The sequence below is a fragment of the Perca flavescens genome, chromosome 16, assembly GCF_004354835.1.
Source record: "Perca flavescens isolate YP-PL-M2 chromosome 16, PFLA_1.0, whole genome shotgun sequence".
Classification (NCBI taxonomy): Eukaryota; Metazoa; Chordata; class Actinopteri; order Perciformes; family Percidae; genus Perca; species Perca flavescens.
The window spans coordinates 14,646,710-14,664,808 of record NC_041346.1 but is presented as its reverse complement, the minus strand read 5'-3'; the positions used below and the strand labels follow the sequence as shown (position 1 = coordinate 14,664,808).

The 18,099-nt window shown below is 38.3% G+C and overlaps 2 protein-coding genes across 5 annotated transcripts in view; both read left to right on the top strand.

The window, feature by feature from the left end:
• Window positions 1-844: 844 nt before the first annotated feature.
• rnf170 (ring finger protein 170) lies at window positions 845-6,366 on the top strand. Of its 2 annotated transcripts, none has more exons than XM_028601693.1 (7): window positions 845-1,117; window positions 1,937-2,093; window positions 2,673-2,748; window positions 3,560-3,674; window positions 3,906-3,979; window positions 4,734-4,865; window positions 5,471-6,366. In XM_028601693.1, the coding sequence occupies exons 2-7, from the start codon at window positions 1,954-1,956 to the stop codon at window positions 5,738-5,740; spliced, it is 807 nt and encodes a 268-aa protein (XP_028457494.1). In that variant the 5' UTR covers window positions 845-1,117; window positions 1,937-1,953; the 3' UTR covers window positions 5,741-6,366. The 2 variants fall into 2 exon arrangements, with proteins under 2 accessions (XP_028457494.1, XP_028457496.1); XM_028601695.1 differs by lacking the exon at window positions 845-1,117 and adding an exon at window positions 1,133-1,253.
• A 2,819-nt stretch (window positions 6,367-9,185) lies between these two features.
• The window catches only part of hook3 (hook microtubule-tethering protein 3), a 29,041-nt gene continuing 20,127 nt past the window's right edge, over window positions 9,186-18,099 (top strand). For all 3 annotated transcript variants that reach the window (XM_028601308.1, XM_028601309.1, XM_028601310.1), the window contains exons 1-6: window positions 9,186-9,385; window positions 16,473-16,558; window positions 16,879-16,951; window positions 17,227-17,277; window positions 17,465-17,597; window positions 17,750-17,817. In XM_028601308.1, the coding sequence (XP_028457109.1) occupies window positions 9,329-9,385; window positions 16,473-16,558; window positions 16,879-16,951; window positions 17,227-17,277; window positions 17,465-17,597; window positions 17,750-17,817 (468 nt within the window). In that variant the 5' untranslated portion in view covers window positions 9,186-9,328. The remainder of the gene's footprint in view (window positions 9,386-16,472; window positions 16,559-16,878; window positions 16,952-17,226; window positions 17,278-17,464; window positions 17,598-17,749; window positions 17,818-18,099) is intronic.

Below are 18,099 nucleotides of genomic sequence, written 5' to 3'. Positions count from 1 at the left end.
AGCAGACTATATTTCCTGAGGAAGCTGAGATCCTTCAACGTGTGCAGCAGAATGTTGGAGATGTTGTACCAGTCTGTTGTGGCCAGCGCTCTGTTCTCCTCCTCCATCTGCTGGGGCAGCAGCATCGGAGCCAGCGATACAAACAGACTGAACAAACTGATCAGGAAGGCTGGCTCTGTGATTGGCTGCAAACAGGACACATTTGAAGCTGTGGTGGAGAGGAGGTCACTGAACGAACTGTTATCTATCATGGATAACCCCGACCACCCTCTCCATTCCACACTGGTCCAACGCAACCGCTACAGGACATCATTCCTACCACAGGCAATACAACTTTTTAACACTTCATCACTGAGTGTGAGATAAGACTCATATACATCAAAACTGCACTGAATGCACCTTGCACAACCTTGCACAATAGGTTTATCTACATCCTATCTTTACTAGGGAAACAGTTGTACATTTTTACTCCCCAACTTATTGAAACAGTTGTACATTTTATTAACAAATGTAAATATTGCTCGTGTAGTATTCAATTATTTAATGTATATTGTTTCCTATTATTTAATGTATACTCTGTATGTGAGCTGTGTGGTATTTTGCTGCTGCAACACCGTTATTTCCCATTTTTTTGGGATCAATAAAAATCTATCTATCTATTAGAAAAAATGACATGATGGAATAAATGAAACGATTTGGGATAACAGGAGCAGGTGTGTGAATATAGTGGAGTGTGGTGAAAGTGGACAAGGCAGAAGATACTTGGTCAGCTTCAATAAGAGTAGGACTGAGGAGGAAAATGTGACATACTGGACACTATAGTTAACTAACTCCAGAAGATGGCAGTAGTACATCATGTAGGATGCAAGCTGCCGTTAAAACCCAAAGAAGAAGAAGAAGAAAACAAGACGAAACCAACTGAAATAATCGGAAACAACCAACACATGCAAAACTGATGCAAACGCAGTTCATGGTACGACAGCGATCCTGGTTCTCGCTCCCGATCTGACGCGAGTCACTAGCCTATAATCTGCCATCGATGGAAAGAAAATGTCTCGAGGATCAAAGTGAAAGAAGTTGGCAAGTCAAGCCTAGAGAGACAGCGGACTTCCTATTGGTAGGTGATGTCATATTGCAATGCAGGTTGTTACGTTGCTGAAGTGTGCTCTTGTGTCATACGTGGACTCTTAAATTAGCTGTCTTAAGCCAGTAGTGCTCAGACCCAAGACGTTCTTGGTTAACCGGGCAAAGGGGTAACGTTAGCTATATGTTTATGGTTTAGCTACGAGCGATAATTGGCCAGGTTGAGCTCGGATTAGAAGAGCAGCCACTGTCTTGTATCGCTGTGTGACGTTGATAACTCTTGCTACTTGCCGCCGGGGCGGATGTCACGTAGCGTACTTGCTTCCAAAAGCGAAACGACACATCGTCGGCTTCCAACGTCAGCAGAATTCATACATTGTAAATGTATCGTACATATAACTGTTAATACTAATTTACAGTCTATGGTATCGTATCATTAGCACAGTGAAGGCTACTCTACGCTAACGCCAAACTTAGCTAGCTGTCACTGTGGGGTAGCCTATTAAGTTAATGTTAATAGGCTACTGTTAAGTTAATGACAGAGCTGATAATGTCAGGAAAGTAAATAACAACGGATTCCTAGATATTGGTATCAGATGGGACGACAAGTATATTGACCAACGTTATCAGTCCAGCAACGCTAGCTAACGCGAGTAACGATAAGAAGGCTTCAAGGCTCATAGTGATGTAAAAATGACACTTGTTTTCATACCTTAGCTAGCTAAATATGCTGAAACAAATTGATATTAGAAATCACAGAACTTCTTTTTTATTATTAAATAGATTGATACAGATCAGAAACAGAATACTGTCCAGTGTAACAACCTCATTTTTTTGCCTCTTTGTTTTCTAGTGCTATGAGTGTGGGTGATGGAGGACAGTCAATGTGGGGACTTGGACTACCTGGTCCAAGATGAGGACACCATCATCGAAGGTGTCAGCAACCAGGTCTTATTTGTTGTGGTGCTCAGCATCACCTTCCTTGCGGGCCTTCTCACTCTGCTCTGCAGGTAAATTCAAATCCACATTTCAGGATGCTATTCATGTGAAGTAGCATCACAAACTGGAATATTCAAAATTGCTCTAACTTCTGTTTACCTAATCTGGTACAGTTTGTCAAGTATATATACTATATAATATATATAAAATATATAATACATTCCACTAAACCCCAACGTTTTACTTGTAGCTCAGTCTCACATAGGATAACTTGTCTCTACAGTTAGTTTGCCTATTGGCAGTGCTTTGCACTTACAGTAATTTACCCAATGTATTATAAATCTATATATTTTTTGTATTAATTATTTATAATTCAAATCAAAGTGGCCTGTACTGGAAGCTTAGTTTTGCTTCTATGCTGTGCATTGCCATTTCTTTTTTTTCAAGGCTATCTGTATAACGCAGTGAAACAGAGCTGTTAAGCTGACACAACAGTTGATACTGTTATCAAAACTTTGGTGTTTTGCATTAGCAAATAATTTGCTGAATGAAAAATGTCAGTTTGCATAGCTTAATGTGCTGTTACATTCATTAGTTTCAGCTAATGGATATTATGGTTTCAAATGTCTGTCCTTTTGACCTTCTTGCAGACAAGAGCAGCAGAACATTCATCCGGAGAATCAGGAGCATGTTCGAGCCGTCCGACAACAGCTCCAAACAGAGCAGGTACGGAGGCAAATACAACTCTAGCCTTTCCTCCCTAATATAACTAATTGACAAAAATAAAAACAACAACAATATGTAAAATATATGTATGTATGTATGTATGTATATATATATGTGTATGTATATATATGTGTGTGTATGTATATATATGTGTATGTATGTATATATATGTGTATGTATGTATATATATGTATGTATGTATATATATATATATATATATATATATATATATATATATATATATATATGTATGTATATGTATGTATGTATGTATATATATATATATATATATATATATATGTATATATATATATATATATATATATATATATATATATATATATATATATATATATATGTATATGTATGTATGTATATATATATATATATATATATATATATATATATATATATATATATATATATATATATATATATATATATATATATATGTATATATATATGTATATATATATATATATGTGTATATATATATATATGTGTGTATATATATATATATATATATGTGTGTGTGTATGTATGTGTGTGTATGTATATATATATATATATATATATATATATATATATATATATATATATATATATATATATATATATATATATATGTGTGTGTGTGTGTATGTATGTATGTATGTGTATATTTTAAATTAACCATTAACAAATTCTACATGTTATAATGTAATGTTTATTTTTCAATGAGGAGATACATTTAGAAATCATCTGTTCAATGATTACTGTCATATTAAACTTCATATGTGTTTTCTATTTTTATTTATTTGATTTCTGTCAGGACGAAAATCCTCAGGCGGAGGCCAGACAGCAGTATTACACAGACATGTCTTGTCCTGTGTGTTTACAGCAGGCTGTTCTGCCAGTGGAAACCAATTGTGGACACCTTTTCTGTGGTAAGACAGATTTTAGTAATGTGCACTAAGCAAAACCAGCTTTAGACCATATGCAGAAGTCAGAAAAAAAAAAAAAAAAAAAAAAAAAAAAAATATATATATATATATACATACACATATAATTCAGTTGCGAAAATGAATCCAAGCATAATTGGGGAGTATATGTGTTAAAATAGTTATTTGTTCTTTGATTTTAGCTTATGCTGTGTTCATGTTTTTTTCTCTGCATAGGCTCCTGCATTATAGCCTACTGGAGGTATGGCACATGGCTGGGTGCAATTCACTGCCCCATTTGCCGACAAATGGTGAGACTTGTAATAAATGTTGGATGTAGAATGGTTAACCTAAGTTTTTCTATTACCATTTTTTAGATACCAGACTTACAGGTATTTGTTAGAATTTCTTGCTTCCATTACATTACATGTCATTTAGCTGACACTTTTATCCAAAGTGACTTCCAATTATGTGCTTTCAACCCTGAATCTGCAAACTCCAGACAACAAGTAGTAAGTGCAAGTACGCTAGCTTTAAATAAGAAAAAGAAAGAGCCATATGAAAGTGCAGCTTCAAGAAATAAATATATATAAATTTTTTTTTTATGTTTATCCATAATAGATTTCTTTTTAGCCTTCGTCGGAAGATGTGTGGGCTTTTGGCCGTCCTGATGTCAATAGGGAGCTCATTCCACCATTTAGGAGCCAGGACAGCAAACAGTCAGGATTTCGTTGAGTGATTAGTTGTCCCTCGCTGTGAGGGGGCAGCAAGCAGGTTGGCTGATGCAGAGCGGAGAGGGCGGGTTCCAAATTTACCCATAGATATAAATGTTAAATTCTCATTTATTAAAGGTTCTGACACACCGAATTGTGCTCATGTTTGACTCTAATACCTTTTTTAATTGTCATTCTAATTGTTTTCTGTTAGTTATTGTGAAAATCATGAGTACACACTGTTACTCTCTCCTAATTTGTATTCATGTAGGTGTGTGCGCCACACAATTCCTTTTTTTCGCATCAGTATGTTGCCACGTGTTAAATTAATTTTTAATTTTTTTCCCCCCAGGTAACGCTGCTCTTCCCACTATTTCATGAACACACCGCTCCTCAGAGGGTCCAGGATGGCGAGGGAGAACCTCAGCTGATATTAACAGACATTAACGATTACAACCGCAGGTTCTCAGGCCAGCCAAGATCTGTGAGTATTAGGGGTGTGCAAAAACATCGATTCACATTCGTATTTCTTCTATTGTATGTCTACTGCAATCACATGGGAAAAGTAACTACATTTACATACTGTGAATCGTTTTTTTTAATCAAGAATCGTTTTTTTTTAATCAAGAATCGTTTTTGAATCGAATGTTGAGCCTAAAAATCAATATTGAATCGAATCGTGACATTTTCTGAATCGTGCACCCCTAGTGAGTATACTACAGTAAAGGAATCTATTCCAATCTATCCATTCTACAGACAGATTCATATTTGGGCTGCAGTAGTTACAGGTTAGCTGGGCTTACTTTTATATCTAAAATAGCAACAATTCTTCAAATGTAGTTAAAGATGCTACTAGAAACATTTTCATTGTCCTGTTATGAATGTTATTTAAACATGTTAAAAGCAATATCAGTTATGATGCTTTGTGAGTATTCAAATGTAAAGAGAATTATGCTGAGGCTCTGCTAGTAAAAGATACAAGTATGCAAATGAGATGCTGGCATGTTGTGCAGTACATTATAATTATGGTAGTATTTTTTATTTTTTTTTAGAGCTTCTCATAATATTTTCTCTCCTGTGTCTTCTCAGTACATGGACAGGCTGCGAGATGTGCCCACCTTGCTCCGTCATGCCTTTAGGGAGATGTTCTCTGTGGGAGGCCTCTTCTGGATGTTCAGGATTCGCATTCTTCTCTGCCTAGTGGGAGCACTCACCTACCTGGCCTCGCCGCTTGACATCCTCCCTGAGGCACTTTTCGGTCTGCTGGGATTCATGGACGATTTCTTTGTGATCCTACTTCTCTTTGTGTACATCTCTATCATGTACAGAGAGGTGGTTACGCAGAGACTGAATGGCTAAGTGTTCGCTCCTGAAAGAGGCCTTGGCTCGCTCGTACCTGGCTCAAGACGAGTGAACGCAGCACCTGAGGTGGGCAGGTAAAGACTGAATAAAAAAAAAAAAAAAAAAAAAAAAAAAAGGACAGTCCATCAGTTATGCTGGTTCTCTCAGAGAGGTTTACTTTAAAGCCTGGGATGTTAGTTCATCAGAGGGGTTAGCAAAAGTATGATCTCTGAATGTTGACTCTGTATCGCCATTAATGATTCATAGATTGAGTGACATCAAGGCAAACAATAGAGCAAGAGGATGGCTGTGTAGGGATGTGATGTTGTTAATATCTGCCCTATCAGACTTTGCAGTAAGACAGGGAAATAGTTTTGGTCCATTCAAGTACTTGAGGAACACCCCTAACTGAATGACTAGCATAACTAGCAGGCAATTTTATGACAGCATTGCCAAAAGGAGACAATTGTGTAACATAATGTGATCTTGAATGTACTGTATCAATGGCAGTGTCTTGATTACGTGCATTTAAAGTTGGCTGTCTGCATCCAGATTATCGACTGTCGGACAGATTTGTGTTTCTAACCCGTCTTCTATTACAGCCTGTTCTGTCAATAAAAATGATGATGCACTTATTTAAGAAACCTGTGACTATGCATATTCTTAATGACTGGACAAACACAGCTTGTGTGAAAACCAGTGAATCATCTTACTTCCAACGTTTTACATCTATTAATCAGATCTGATTAAATCTGAACCTCGCTGCACAGGACAACCTGACCGTTGCTTAGTAACTTCTCAATTCGCAGATTTTTATTCAAGAGATAAAAAAAAAATGTTATGTTCTGAACGTTGTAAAGATAACCATGAGTTTGGATGTTTGTCCTCTGTACAGAACTTAACAGTCCTAAGGCTCAGAGTCTGGGTGAACAACTCTATGCACAGCACAAAGTGTTTCAGATCCTTCAATTAATTTTTGAACGATTTTTGAAAATAATCTAATTGCAATTTATTTTTTTAAGCTCTTTGTCTTCTGTATTATTCAACAAAGACAAACAGTAAATCATTGTATAGTATGAACAACACAAGATTAGATAGATTAAACAAACTGTTCTTTCCTGGAGGCCAGGCCTGTATGTGATGATGAAATTAGGTGATGCATGAATTTATATGAATGACTTTGTTTATTTAACTACTTCAATAACGGTAGCATATTGAGCACTGACCAAGCTTGGTGTAAACATTCATATAAATTAATCGTTCGGCCCTACTTTGTTACCTTGTTTCAAGCCATTCTAGCGTGGTATAGAAAGCCTGCAGGAAAACTCCGCTTGGTTTCTGTCAGTTCTCGTTAATGTTCAACGAGCTAAGCTGCTTGACTCTGATTGGCTAACAGCTAGCCAATGAGAGCCTGGCTTATCAGCATCTTTTACCCAGCGCAACTGGGCGAGCTCATGACTAGTAATGAGCTCAGGCAACACCACGTCAGACTGACCACATTTTGTAACTGGCCTGATTTCTCCGCTTATTTCTTTTCAGTGGCTAGAGCTGACAGAGGAGGAAGCAGTTCATTTTCACATTCACCACATAACACAAACACATATGGACCTAACATATTTTAAAAAATGAAAGTAAAAATGGTTTTGTGTGGCAGTGCACCTTTAAATTTGTATAAATATAATGTTTTGTCCCTGTTAAGTTTTGCTAAGCACCCTAAGGTTACTGTGAGTCCATGAGGGCCCTGACCATCAGGCTGAAAATGTTGGCTTCAGAGTGGGAACTGAAACTGTATCCAGGCCATTTGCTTTCTTAGGTCTGGATTTGCTGTGCAAGCACTGGCCTTCGTAGTCATGCACAGTAGAAGAAGAAGATGGGGGTGCAGGCTCATGTGGCTGATTGACAGTCACCTGTCAAATTCATTTTTGTTCAACCGCTTCAGATAATAAAAAGACCATCAGTTCCCTCTTGGAATGTCATGTTTTAAGGTGTGGCACATATGTCATACCTTTTCGCTGTCCTTACTGATTAGTGTCTCCTCTAGTTAGTGTCTGGGGTGTTTGAGCAACCTCCAGCCTTTTGTTTTTGCCATTGAAAGCACGTGTTGTAAATGCTTCAGCTGAGAACCGGTTAGGTGAAAGTCTACTCTGGTGGAAAAATACTGTGACTGCTTGAAGAGTTGTTTCTTTGGTGCAGTCTGTATCATAATTCCCAAACAATTACAATTTAAAAAGTACAATTGAATTATGGCAAACTCCAGGTACAAATCAACATAGATTTCATAAATGTGTAATATAATGCCAGGATTATACCTCTCTCTGCTCGTACTGTATGAACTAACACCTACACAATCATTTCTATGTCACATACTCTCGCTGCCTTTCTCAAGGGTTTTCCACTGAAACTGCTCTAAAGTGACTGAGGCTTTGAAACAATAACATGGTCTTCTTTGATAGATTCCGTAACAAAATGTGAGTCAGATTACTTATAAGACATCCACCATTTATTAAGTTTGGTAAGTCGTGATCCTCCAGACTAATCTGTCCAAGTTTGGTGCTGACTTATTTCTGAGCACAACTCCCCATCTTTCTTCAGAAGCGAATCAGCTTTCGCGACTCCCAACAAAGATGGAATAGAAGTGAGATGCCTCACTCGGTAGCTAAAACGCAGAGCTCAACACACAGGGTGAAAAGAGGAGCTGCAGCAATGTGCAGTACAACAAATATATGGTGTTTTTTGAAAATTAAACCATGTCACCTATTCTGATATAACCTCTAAATACAATTATGAACCTGAACATGAGCATAATATGAGCACTGTAACTAAATTTTGTTAAGAGAACTGAAGAAATAAAATGATCCAGTAATTAACAAGGAAAAAGCACAGATTAGAGGAGTGTCATTTTGTGTATCCTAGATATGTTTTCTGCTTTCCTATGCTGGTAATCCATGAGCCCACCAATTATGTTGCTCCCCTGGGAACAACTGCCCTAAATTATTAGTTTAGTCAGAAATCTGTAACAGATGACTCCTAACATATATCTATTTGTGGCCACATAGCCCATGGTAATGCCTTTTCTTCCTCTGCTCGTGCCACAAGCAAACAAAACTGGATTAGGTCTAAAGGGCTGATGAGGGCAACAATTATTTTATAAATTACAAATGTGTTTGTTTGTATGCACCAGCCAAGCACAATACAACTGAAATGGTAACTAAAATGGGCCCAAGGTTATTTTAGCATTTTTACCCAAAGTTGAGGCTCTGTTTTATGGAGGCTCATTTTTTGCTCTGTGCCCTTCTAGCAGGTTAATCCAGCCCTGCAAGCAAATTAGTTATACTCACCTAGTTTAAAAATGTTCTCCACACCTTTTATGTGTCATTCATGTCCCTCAGCAAAATGTCTCATGATTTCTTTCTGTAATAGGGGGGTATTCCTTTATATGCACTGCAGACTCCGCCCACCCAGACCTCCTCTGGCAGACGCCGGACTGGCGAAGCGGCGAACCCGACTGTGAGACACCCAGAGAGCAAGAGATCTCGGGAGTACATGAAGCCGACTGTTAACTCCAGGCTCTGTTTACCTCACAAAGTCGGTTTACGTTAGGTAACGATGACTACATCAGGTTCCTTGGATCGAATGGAACTCTGTGAAAGCCTCTTGACATGGGTAGGTGATCAAATGTGAAGTTTGTGGGGTTGTTTTCACTGACAGACAGTTCTCCGGCGCCGGCGATGCTAGGTAGCAGACTAGGCTACTGCTAGCTCGATGAGCTAGCGGGGGTAACGTTAGCAGGCGAGAGGAAAATGACACGGGCTCACGTTGGTTACGTATGCAGGCCAGCTGTTTGCTGCTTTAGCTGCTGATGTGTTGCTAGCTAGCCACCCACCAGCAAACCGTCTACCCAGTCAAGACTATAATTTTGGTTCCAGATATGTGCGGGGGGGTATTTAGCTAGCTCAACTTTCGTAATGCTATGTCTTATGTTTTAACAGTGTTTGTATTGGTTGTAGAGGGGGGGATCAGACGGCAGAGACGGTGGCCTTGTTATGGTTCTACGCTTTTTTAGCGAAGGGTGTCTTCCTCTGGAATGAGCATAACACGTTAACGTTACAGCTCGGTGTCTGCTTCGAGGCTGGTTTCCTCTCATTGTTGACCAATGTATCATTATGTCCGCTCCTCCCCATTCCTCTTGATCCAAAATGGCAAATACAGGCGAGCTTATAACGTTACCATAACCCTAAATCTTTCTAGTCAAAGTAAAAAAAACGGATATCTAAAGCTATCAAGTGGGGGGGAAAGGCATCAGATTGCAGGATCACATACTACCGATTGTAGCAGGTTTACATTGTTGAGTGTTTTGATACAACATAAAGTAGAGATGATTGATGTCTGGGGATAATGCTAATGTGAATATGATGTCCAAGCAGATAGACATTCGCTGTTGATGCCACACATCTGGAGAGTAATACATCCAGAAAAGTCCAGAATCTCTTAACTGCAATGTAGATTTTAAACAAAGACAGGGCAACAATTAAGGTAACTGACTTCATAGATATGAGTAACTGACTTCATATGTATGATGCGTTTTCATCACAAGCGTTACTCAGATGTGTCAACCGAATTGTGCATGTATTGACAGACATGCCATGTGATGGAAACTGTACATAGGTACCTCCATGTTTTCACTATACACTACTGATACACATCAGTGTTACAAACATAATGGTGGTTTTAGTGGGGCTTAGTTCAAGCAAGCTACACTCCTGCATAGTCATGTGCTTCCTTAGATGTCACATAATCATACTACCTTTTGTGAAATTGAGACGTAGGCCTTTCAGTGCTTGTGTGTTTAATGTGACATTTACGTGCATCACTGTCACCTCCTCTTGTTGTCATAGCCTGGCTCATGTATGGCGACTCAGAATGGCCCTTTTTCATGTTCCAAGTAATGATGTGGCTGGAAAACATTCCTTACATACCTGTTATCTGCGAAATCACAGCACTAAGTGTGGCAGATTGTTACTGAAGCACATGATGAGACTGTAACTCTTACAAATTAGAAGTGGATATATCTAGGCAACTGTTTCTGCTTTAGGTCAGTGCAGTAAGAGGTCCATTAGTTTTGAATGAAGGAATACTGAAAAACATGAAGGTCCTACTAAGTAGTGGGTTATTTGTTATATTGAATGATAAATAAATGAATAACAGAAATATAAGAAGCCACAGTACTAAGTCATTTTTTTTTATTGTACTCCGTTTGGTCAGATTGCCAAAGTAATGGCTGCCACATACATAATGTAATACTCCCCCAAATAATATCCCATGGTCACAGTGTAGAAAATATACCCAGATGTCAGCCAGATGCCTGTTAATCTTTAATGTGACTTTAGATTGTTTGTGCTGTTAGCCATTTTTTCATCTGATGCCTCTTGCCTGTTATATAAACCAGTTTGTCTAATAAGATAACTAGATGCAAGTGATACAATTATTTTTTGTGACATTGTAGTCACTGGACAAAAATATCCTTTTTTTCCCTTTGCACCACATGAACAATTATTTATTTCATATAGGCATAGCTATTGATATGGCCCTAGCTGCATGAGATACTTAAAATTTCAGTTGTCATACACATAGTGAAATGACACATTTCAACACCTGTATCTGTATTGTCCTACAAATGTGCTCTATAGCTCTGTCGTATAGAGGTTTGACAAAAAAATAACGGAATACCTTCAAGTATATCCCATCACCGCTTGAGAAGAATCATATCTGACATTTATGGCTCACTCTTGCTTTGCACTGAAATGATGCACTGGGTTGCACATCACCAAAGCAACTAGGTGCATTGTTTGCATTGTGTGCTATTTATTTTTCTAGTACTACATTAGGCACCAAATGAATGTTCACTGGTACTGTCAAAGTTGTACAAGGTTGGCATGTGAGGCATTGGTTGTGCTATTCCTTTTGGAAAAACACATTTAATCAAACCAAAGAGCTGACCGATATGCTGTTTGATACAAACTATTATGGACATAATATTTTGGAGGGACAAGTAATCTGCTTCACTCTGATCGGTAGTCATAGGCACATGTTTTCCTTTTCCAACTGTTTCCACAAACTAATAGGTGTGGGTTTCCTTTTTGACCTCAGTCTACCCTATCTGAGTTGTGTGTGTCCACAGTGTACTTAAGACAATATTTTCAAGGATATGATTATGTTTTTATTGCTTAAGGTCTGTGCTCTTGTAGGGCTGGGCGATATGGACCAAAAGTCATATCCCGATATATTTTGGCTGAATATCGATATACGATATATGCCGATATTTTTTTCCGCAAAGTGAGAGCAGTTCAGTCAAAGTCAAAGCCAAATATGACATGTCACAAGTAGTTTCATAGAAACCGGCTATTTCAGGGTACAGTTGCAAAATCAAATGAATAAATAATAAACCTTCACCTTGTTCATGATTAAATGCTCAGCTGTTCAAATAACAATATAATGTAAACATAAATACTGTATAACAACAGGAGTACCTTTTTTTTAAATCAAAGCTCCATAAGGTGCACATTTAAATAAAAAAAATATCTTAAATAAAAATAGCCTATAAAATAAAAGAGGCCAAGTTCAGAAAAGGACATCACTTTACTGTAATGTAGCCTTTAAAACCAGGAAAAGACACTTATGTCATATCACAATATTACGATATCCAAAATCTAAGACGATATCTAGTCTCATATCACAATATCGATATAATATCGATATATCGCCCAGCCCTATGCTCTTGTAGCAAATAAATTCAGTTCATGTTGAATTTGTAGTGTTTATTTTCTATTTTGTGGCCCTTTGTGTGCTGCCACAATAATGTTGTCATTACATCAGTTATTGTGCATGTGACTCAGAAAGCTGAGGGTATCATGGGAAATGCACATTTTTTGTCTGTCTCTAGGAGCCATTTAACAAATTCTTTAGGTGTGACACACTCTCGGACATTCTCATTTTCAATGAAGATATCATAGTGGACAACTCCCATTGTTAAACCCGGCATTCCATTCTGAATTTCTTTCAGTTAAACTGCATTACGCGCTCTTCTATGCCCTTTTAGCGGATTGCTATGGATGATGTGATCAAAGCAGATTTAATGTAATCTGGCAAGACCTTGGAACATGAGCAAGTCTTGCTGAACTAGAACCTCAAAATCCCTCGATCACATGATTCTTTGTTTCCAAATTAATTGGTTTTCAATCATAACTTGCTGCTCACACCCATAAATTGAGCACCACAGGTCATAGGATACTGTGCAGAATAGCACAATATATCGTGAGCTTAGAATTATAAGGTTCTATCTCCGTTTAGGGTAGTTCTGAGATATTGAGCATCAAAGTTTTTACATCCCAGCTATTTTGTGAGATGGAACCTTTTTATTTTATTAATAACTAACTAAGAAAATATTTTTTTACAAAAATAACACCACACAGTCATTAATAAACACCTAAGGGATCAGATTATGTCAAAAACTCAATTTCGGCCAAAAGTGGAGATAGAACCTTATAATTCTAAGATCACGATATGCTGTGGTAGATATCCAGTACTGGGAAAGGATATATGCTGTTTAACCACTAACCAGTGCTGTGTCAGTTACCAAAATGCACAGCTACTGGTTCTTTAATGCAGACGTTGAAGCCGACTAGCTACGAGACACAAAACGGGGTAGCTGTAAAAGCTGCTTTGTGCAAGAATAATGAGAATACAGACAATATTAGTCCAATAGATGCAGAAGTGATTGTTGGCCTCCTTTTTGCAGTTGAAGCATGCACAGACACAGACACTTAAACCGATCATAGGTTAAGGTGTAGCTATAGCTTCATGGAGGGATACCCCGGTTACTGAAGGAGTTCTCTACCTCTGTTTACCGGGTTATTAGAACTCCAATTTTAACCGGGATAAGATGTTTACATGGCGTTTGAGAAATCGGGGTATTGCCTTAACCCGAATATAATCGTTTTTTTTTTTAACTGTATGTAACGCACTGTGTAAAGAGATCTGATGTTACAACCAAAATCAACAACGTTTGAATAGGTCCTATTAATCCTTTTACACTGTGGGACACAGGCCAATGACATTTAGCCCAGGAACAACAGCTCAGAGGTTTAGCACAAGGACTAAACCTTTTCCAGAAGACATTGAGTTTCAGTCTAAGCACTGTACGAAATCCTCATAAGCATTAGGCAGCTTGTTTCAGCCAGCAACCCTAACCCTTACTAGCCATGGCGTTTGAACATTTAGGGTATTTAGGCTATTGATTCTTATACACTGTACAGATTCTTATTTCTATAACAATGTTGACTTCTGCAAAATCTTCCCTAGTTGGGTGTTTGGACAATCTGTTGTCTTTTTAAATATCTGATTACTGATCAACATTCAAGGCAGTGAGTGTATTAAATGTATGTGGCATCAGTAATTAAAGGGGGCTTCTTTCACAGATAGCCGGTGCCAGCACAATGTCATAGACAGCATAAAGCCACTCACCAGCACTGCTCTTCTGTGGCTTTTCAAGAGACATCACATGGACATACATTCTGTTTAAAGGCTTTGTAATCCAGTGGTATGTATACCACAGGTTTGTTGACTTAACATGCAGTCGAGCATGTGGAGTTCATGTGGCCACGAGAACCTATTGCTGCTTGGTAACAATCGTTTAGGGTGTTAAAAAAAGATACAGAGCCCTGCTAAAAGGGGATGCAATACTCTTGGTCAGTCAGTCTACAAAATGCAACGGATTTGGATTTGCCGGACCTCAAGTAGCCGGTAGATTGAAGGTGATTGATCTAATACCTCAACTGGTGTTTGTCAATAATATTCCAACCTGACCTATTACATGACTCAAGGGCCATCGATTCATTTCGTTCTCAGATAGGCTTTCTAAGTCTGTAGATAGCTCTGGACCTGTTGTCGTGCTGCCATGTTTGCTGAAATCTGTTTGTGTTTGTCTTGTGAAGGGCTTTATTTTATTTTCTTCAATTTCTTTCATGCAAAGGGAAATGATGCAGACCAAATGTTGCAGTGGTGGAGAGCCAATACATAGTGTTAGAACAATATGTGTGTAGGCCTTTATGCAACCATCTGTACCATGAGGCTTGTCTCATTTCAACTAATTTTAGCCCTGTGCCACTCCAGAGAAAAGTTATTTGTCTTGTTGAAGTGTCCCCCCCCCCCCACACACTTTGTAATGCATAATTCTGTGTCCAGAGGGTCCAGAGCGCGGCTAACATGTCTGAAACGCCAATATAATGCTGAATAAACATTTTTGACGCAACAGTTTGATCACTCCTCCATCCATGTATTAAAATACAGTACCATATCACTTGACAGGTTTGTGTTCCTATAGTATCTAAACACAGGAAGTCAACCTGTTACCCACTCTACAAGATAATGTAGCATCACAGGAATAGGTGTAATCTTGATTGTGTAGTACATGCTTCACTTGTCCCTTGTACACATGTCCAATGTGAATCTTAAGTAAAACAGCAGTGTGTGGATGCTATTTTGAGTCATGTTGCCCTCATGCCAAGTTTAGTGTGTCCTCTACTTTGTACAGTGTAGAATGTTTTCTTGTTTACTGACCTCTGTCTCTGCTCATCAATGAAAATATAGGGCTCTTAGATAGTTTTCGGTGTTACTCATGTCCCAGATCTATGGAAACGGTTGTAAAGAATAAAAAAATGAACATGAATTCACCTCTCCTTAAATCTTTTTAAAACGGATATTCACATTATGTCGACAGTAATCGGAACTAGTGTTGTTCTTGCATAATGTTTATTTTAAGATTTGTTCTACAGCTATTAGTTTCATAGCAGTGGAGACGACACCAAGCAAAATGGCATATTATTGCCTACCCAGCAGGCAGCTCGCTGCTTTTCACAGTAAAATATTTCCAGTCATGAGAACTTTGAATGAGTTTTGTGTTAAAAACAATGACACGCTGATATATACTGTATGTGAATATATTAAAGTCCAGCTTGAGTCTGACTTTTAGCACTCTGCTCAGTTCATTTAACTCAGCTACTTCAAATGGATCCAGGACAAACGCTTCATCAGGGATCTAACCGGTGTCCCTGGGTGATAGGTGGTCTAAAGTATTTGGCCAAGGTGCTGAATCTCTTCTTTGTTGCCTTCTGCTCTTTGTAAATCTGTGACTAAGGGCTTGAGGGCTCCACGTAATGAAAAGTGAGACCGACGGAATCACGTGCAGGCAGAATTTAAACCTCGTCATTTTCTTCCTGTCAGAATTCCAACGTTCCTGCTCTCAATTTCCCCTTCTTTGGCATGTGGACTGTTGGCATGTAGACTAAAATATTCAGTTCAGTCTCGGCAACAAACATTCAGCCTGGAGGAAGAACTATAGGAAGAATATGAAGGATGGAAAAAGAACAATGTGGGGGAAAGAAAATAAGATCTGAACAAAAGTGAAACTGAGCAATGATTACAAGCGTGTGAGCTGCATACTTGTGACTGTATTTACCCTGGCCTTCAGGGAGCACCTAGGGAAAGATAACATGCCATTTTTGTAGCTTGTCATGTGAAATGACTTCTTCCTGTTCCTTTTTTTTTTTTTTTTTTTTTTTTTTTTTTTCGATTCATGCATGTTATGAATGAATGAATAAACTCTCATAAATGTTAATAGACTTGCAACTTGATGTAATTGCACTAGTTTTATCATGCCCCCAGCACTCAACGTGTGTGTCTGTCTGTTGTTTAGATCCAGACATTTGGAGTGGAGGCTCCATGCAAGACAGTAGAAGACTTGACAAGTGGCATCGTCATGGCCCAAGCTCTACAGAAAATGTGAGTTTTCATCCTGAAGCGTGGCGTGTCAGAAAATGCATTATTTGTTGTATTAGTTACATTTTTATAAAAAAAACTTTTTCTTTCTATGTTATTTTACATTGTTGGTTGTAAAGGAATATGTCAGGTCGTACTGTAAACATAACTCTCACTAATAAGTAAACATATTAAAACCGTCAATAGGACTCCATCACTGTCTGCCTTTTTCTCATTCAGTTTCCTACACCTGTAGATTCTGAAGATGCCCCTTCTTGATGCTCCCACGTAAAAGAAATGTTACTCTTTTAATCCCCATTCTTGTGTCTGTGCAAATTTTCTAGAGATATAGTGTATTTCAATGACTCTTGGATTAGTAGAGTCAAGCCAGAGGTTGGAGACAACTGGAGGTTAAAGGTAAGCATCAATTAGTCTTTGTTTTATTAGCAGGTGACATAGCAGACCTTTCCAATTGTAAATGAGTAATATATCTAGAAATGGTGATTATCTGTTGGTACTGTATGGTCCTGATGACTTAGGTTATCCCACTACATCTTTGTCACATTTCAAAATATAGATATATCTGAGTCTTAACCTTTGTTGCCTTTCACCTGTAGTACTTAAACTCTGCCTGTTTCAGTTGTATTGGTATTTCTAATATTCTAGGGACACAAAATTCTCTCTTGTTTCAGATCAGCAATCTAAAGAAAGTTCTAAAAGGCATCCTAGACTATAACCAGGAGGTAAGAAAAATCTACTGTATTCATTTTGATTTGATCAGTACCTAGCATCCACTTTACATAAAAATATGTGTTGCTAACAGGGACAAGTTGTGACCCTCAACCGCTGTAGCACAGCACAGGTTATGATAATCCACTTTTCATATAACGATATACTGTGATTATTAAAGCATCTTTTGTGCCTGTCTAGATCCTAGGCCAGCACATTAACGACTTCACACTACCAGATGTTAACCTTATTGGAGAGCACTCTGACGCAGCAGAACTTGGGAGGATGCTTCAACTTATACTGGGCTGTGCTGTCAACTGTGAACAGAAACAAGGTACATATTATTGCGTGTGTGTGCGTGTGCGTGTGCATGCATATGCAATTTTACATTGGAAAACAATGGTCTGTGTTATCGCATTGCATTTACAGCTGACTCAGAGGCTCGAATTTCCCACATCATTTTGTCTATTTCTCTGTGCTCTCTAGAATACATCCAGACCATAATGATGATGGAGGAGTCAGTGCAGCATGTTGTCATGACAGCCATCCAAGAGGTGAACTATCATGCTATTTTGACCGGTTATCAAATTGATTACAGGTAATTGTTGATAAACTATGAGAATTGGATGGGATTGGTCAGATAGAGTGTTAACAGAAACAGGGTTGTGGGTGGGATTGGGATGGCACATCCGCAGGATCAGCTGGTAATCCTGTGAGTTCGGGCAGGTGCAGGATTGACACGACTGTCCCGCTTGTTCGGTTGGCATCATCACTGAACCAAGGTGTAACAAGTGTCGGCGCTGTGTACACTTCACATGAACCATTAACTTGTTTTT

Coding starts and splice junctions, on each gene's coding strand:
- rnf170 (XM_028601693.1), top strand. CDS start 1,954: ATGGAGGACAGTCAATGTGGGGACTTGGACTACCTGGTCCAAGATGAG. Junction 2,094..2,672: donor CTTCTCACTCTGCTCTGCAG/GTAAATTCAAAT, acceptor ACCTTCTTGCAG/ACAAGAGCAGCAGAACATTC. Junction 3,980..4,733: donor GCCCCATTTGCCGACAAATG/GTGAGACTTGTA, acceptor TTTTCCCCCCAG/GTAACGCTGCTCTTCCCACT.